This window comes from Perca flavescens, chromosome 15 (genome assembly GCF_004354835.1).
Source record: "Perca flavescens isolate YP-PL-M2 chromosome 15, PFLA_1.0, whole genome shotgun sequence".
In the NCBI taxonomy this organism is placed as follows: domain Eukaryota; kingdom Metazoa; phylum Chordata; class Actinopteri; order Perciformes; family Percidae; genus Perca; species Perca flavescens.
In genome coordinates, this window is record NC_041345.1 from 2,134,621 (window position 1) to 2,137,446 (window position 2,826).

At 41.6% G+C, this 2,826-nt stretch overlaps 1 protein-coding gene across 1 annotated transcript in view; it reads left to right on the forward strand.

Moving 5' to 3' along the window:
- The first annotated feature begins 489 nt into the window (after nucleotides 1–489).
- The window catches only part of si:ch211-106h11.1 (volume-regulated anion channel subunit LRRC8D), an 11,200-nt gene continuing 8,863 nt past the window's right edge, over nucleotides 490–2,826 (forward strand). Inside the window, exons 1-2 of the mRNA XM_028600209.1 lie at nucleotides 490–638; nucleotides 1,161–1,521. Coding sequence (XP_028456010.1) covers nucleotides 1,189–1,521 — 333 coding nt within the window. The 5' untranslated portion in view covers nucleotides 490–638; nucleotides 1,161–1,188. The remainder of the gene's footprint in view (nucleotides 639–1,160; nucleotides 1,522–2,826) is intronic.

The following is a 2,826-nucleotide window of genomic DNA, read 5'->3' on the forward strand; positions in this document are numbered from 1 at the left end:
AAATGTGGAAACTGTGGGAACATAGGGCCTAATTTTCACTGAAAAATAATTCTTAGAAATGTGGGAACATTGGGCTGTGGGAAAATAGGCATGCTGCCAAGCCAACAGAGCACCTGTAAGGGTTTTGGTGGAAACGGGAAATCTCGCATTGTGGATGTGAAGCCGAAAAATCTGCAGCTGTCATGTCAACAAGAACCCAAATCTCGGAGGAATGTTTCCAGCATCTTGTTGAATCAGTGCTGCAAAGAATAAAAGCAGTTCTGAAGGCGAAAGGGGGTCCAACTAGCAAAATGTACTCAATAAAGTGGCCAGTGAGTAATACATTTATCTAATATTCCTCTGATGTTTTCCTCAGAGTCAGGGCTGAAGGAGTTAAAGGGTAAAGGCATCCCCCAAACACCCCCCTCCCACTGGTGGGTCTAGAACAGGCTTCTATAGCTGAATTAAATTTTTCGGCCACTCATCCACTGCCATGGCAACTGTTGAAAAGCTGCTTGTCGGCCAGCTAAGGAGGAGTTTGTTGTAAGTTTTTTTTCACAGCAGAACCAGACAGCGCCGGAATAAAGTTTGTGTAAGGCTGCTGTGAGCTGATCAGAGGAGAGAGAGACAGAGAGAGAAACAACAAGGTATTTACAGAGGTAGGTGAAAGTTAAATTCTGAGCTGTAAAAAATAACATAAATTGTTTGGTTGTGATTTGTGTTTTTGCCAAATAGCATACTCTAGAGATTTTGCCTACAATAGAAATGTTGGCAGATGTGTGTAGGCCTTTTGATGTGATATGAAAGCTAAAACATGTTTTGTTTTTTATTTCCTCTTGTGTGGAATTTCCAATAAACACCGAAACATTTTCCTGAAAGATGTCTACTTAAAGCTCTTAAAGCGTAAAGCCCCTGAACACTTGGTTCATACTCATGACTAAATATTGAAAAACCAAGATAAAGTTTGGAAAATAAACTTTATTGCTAATAATTATTATTATTATTATATAATAATTTGAGTTGCAAAGGAAAGCATGACATTACTTTTTTTCAAAAGCAAGGAAAGAACACACAAATACAGAAATATCTTGTGAAATAAACAACAACAACTCCTCAGACTCTGGCTGAAAATATTGTTTTTCATGTTGGCTTTCTTCACCTTCTAACCATTTCTTTTACAGTCATCCTTGTCGAGGGCCAGAGGTCGCCATGTTTTCCCTGTCGGAGCTGGCGCCTCTGAACCAGCATCAGAGTAGGAGTAAACTGTTAAAGCCCTGGTGGGAGGTCTTCATGGACTACCTGGTGGTCCTGATGCTGTTGGCATCTGTCCTGGCTTGTACCGAGCAGCTGTCCAGGGACCGAGTTGTGTGCATGCCTTTGGATCCACTTGTTACTGCAAATACCTCAACTAGCAGGGTTGCATTGAATCCTTTTTTAAAGCCCCCAACCCATGTTCAACGCAACATTGGCCCTAATCTTCATTCCACAGCCCGGGGTCGACGCACACATCTGGTCTACCAGCAGTACGTTTACATAAGCCAGGTACTGTCATACTAGTTTCAGTTGTCATTGAAAATGCAACAGTTGAACCAAATAAAAATACTGACTGTTTAAGGCATGGTTGGTAATGTTGAAAAGATTCCAAAGTTTTGAAAGCAGCTTTTTGGGGCTTCGTCTAACCCCTCCCCCTTCCCTCGGGATTGAAAGAGCGTTGAAAGGGTGTTTTTTATTTTTTATTTTATTAGTTTATTTGTCAGGGACCATGCACAGTTCAGGCCCTGTTGTGTACCAGAGTTAGCTATACAGCTAATTTACATCTGTGGTCCCTGGACCACACACTATTTCACTCATAAGATATACCTAATGTCTCATTCAACCCACGGCAGTAGCAACTTTTGCAGACTTTTCTCCTCCATTCTCCAGTAGAGTTGCAGTAACTCCAGCACCGACAACGCCTATGAGCTAGAGTTTAAATTCTGTGAAAAAATGAGCCTGAGTCCGAAATTGACCCCGATATTTCCCGCCACTATCCTCAGGCCGTGCCGGGCCCTTGATCAAGCATTTGTGTCTTTTTAATTATTACTTTATTAGCCTAATTGGGTGGGGAGAAAGCTATGCCTCTCCAGCTTCTCCCATAGCTCTGGGTGTTTGTCCTGCACTGACTTGAGTGTGAGGTAAACTGGGCTAAATTGTGCCAGTGTGTCAGCACGCAGAGCGTGGTGAAGGACATTATTAATTAGGTGATCAAGACAAGAAAGTCTCCTGTATGGTTCCAGGGCTTTGATTATGTTGCCTTGATCTGTTCCCTACACTATTCGGCTGAGGAAGCTTATAGGGTCAAATAGGGTCTTCATTCGGATCCATTTGTGATCCATTCCAGTCTGAATAAACTAACAAATAGTTTACTAAGATTTAGTTTAGTTTAGTTTAGAACGGCAGTTATAACGGCCCACGTATAAAAAAAATGTCTGGTTTAAATCGGGCTCATAATTCCAGTTATGCACGGGCTCGGGTAGTGTCGGGCTTGATTTTTAGGGCCCAATATAAGCTTTACTATGAGCTCATAGGCTTTTCAAAAACAGAGAAAAAGAGAGAGATTATTGGACTTAAATTCACCAGGTAATCAGAAACCAACACATTCTCACTCCCAACTCGTCACATACGACCGCTTGGTCAGGACTTCTTAGCGCCACTTTTTCCCGCGCTGGGTGGCTAACCTTTTCAACCTGAGTTCAACAAGTGGTTAACGTTGTGAATTCACACAAAATTACTTGGTTAGGTTTAAGAAAAGATCATGGTTTAAGTTCAAATAAGTACATTTGTTACACATCTTAAGTTACATACACA